This window comes from Protobothrops mucrosquamatus, unplaced genomic scaffold (genome assembly GCF_001527695.2).
Source record: "Protobothrops mucrosquamatus isolate PMUCROS unplaced genomic scaffold, P.Mucros_1.0 scaffold2100, whole genome shotgun sequence".
NCBI classification, from domain to species: Eukaryota; Metazoa; Chordata; class Lepidosauria; order Squamata; family Viperidae; genus Protobothrops; species Protobothrops mucrosquamatus.
The window spans coordinates 28,453-29,533 of NW_015388202.1; the positions used below are offsets into that span (position 1 = coordinate 28,453).

Below are 1,081 nucleotides of genomic sequence, written 5' to 3' on the forward strand. Positions count from 1 at the left end.
CAAGGGGACACCAGATCTTCCACACACCCAGATTTCAATCCTTGCTTGCAAGATTCTGTAGGGCGGCCTGGAAGACCCATTCAAATTCACCACCCAAGATGGTTATAGCCGAGCAACGATCCTTTTTTTATTTACACATGCGAAAGCTTCGTTCCTCTAGATTCCAGCCACCCCTCTTTGCACCTTGCACCCCGAACCCCGGCCGGCTTCAGCTGCAGCCCCCGAGTCCCTTGATCAGCCCGGCGGCTTCGGGCACCTGCCGGAAAATATCCCGGAGGGTCTCGGTTTCCTGCATCAGTTGATCCACCCGGCTGCGCAGCCGTTCGTTCTCCCCCAGCAGTTCCACCATGCGTTGTTGCGTCTCCATCACCCGGCGCTTGGCTTTGTCGCGGCTTTTGCGCACCGCGATGTTGTTGCGCTCGCGGCGCAGGCGGTACTCCAGGCTGTCTTTGTTCAAGGATTTCTTTCCCTTGGGGGTGCCGCAAGGAGGGGGCGGGCTGCAGGCCGGACCCTGCGGACGAGGAGAACAACAGGTTATAGAAGCTGGGGGGGGGGCGAAGCCCACCGGAAAGCACGACAAGAAGCAGCCTAGAACTAAGGAGGAATTTCCTGAGAGTCTGAACAATTAATCAGTGGAACTACTGGCCACCAGAAATTATGGGTGCTCCGTCGCTGGAGGTTTTTAGGAGGAGATTGGGCAACTATTCATCTGAAATGGTGTAAGTTTTCTTGCCTGAGTAGGGGGTTGGACTAGAAGACCTCCAAGGTCCCTTCCAACGCTGTTATTCAGGTAGGGGAAGTGGGGCTCTGGTGAAGGAACGTATAGTCGATCCAACCACAGAGATTTCTTCTCTTCCCCCTGTCTTCCTCCCTCCCTCCCTTCTTTCTTACCCCCTCTTTTTCTCCTTCACTGTCTCTCTTCCTTCCTCCTTCCCTCTCCCCGTTCTCTCCCCTCTCTCCCTCCCTCCCTCCCTCTCAATCTCTCTCCCTCTCTCTCCCTCTCAATCTCTTTCCTTACCTCCCTCTTCCTCCCTCTCCCTCCCTCCCCTCCCTCTCTCCCTCCCTCTTTCCCTCTCTCCCT

General features: G+C 56.1%; 1 protein-coding gene across 1 annotated transcript in view; it reads right to left on the reverse strand.

Annotated features, from left to right (window-relative positions):
- Positions 1-208: 208 nt before the first annotated feature.
- Positions 209-1,081, reverse strand: part of CEBPE (CCAAT enhancer binding protein epsilon) — a 7,320-nt gene continuing 6,447 nt past the window's right edge. The window contains exon 2 of the mRNA XM_029285709.1: positions 209-511. Coding sequence (XP_029141542.1) covers positions 209-511 — 303 coding nt within the window. The remainder of the gene's footprint in view (positions 512-1,081) is intronic.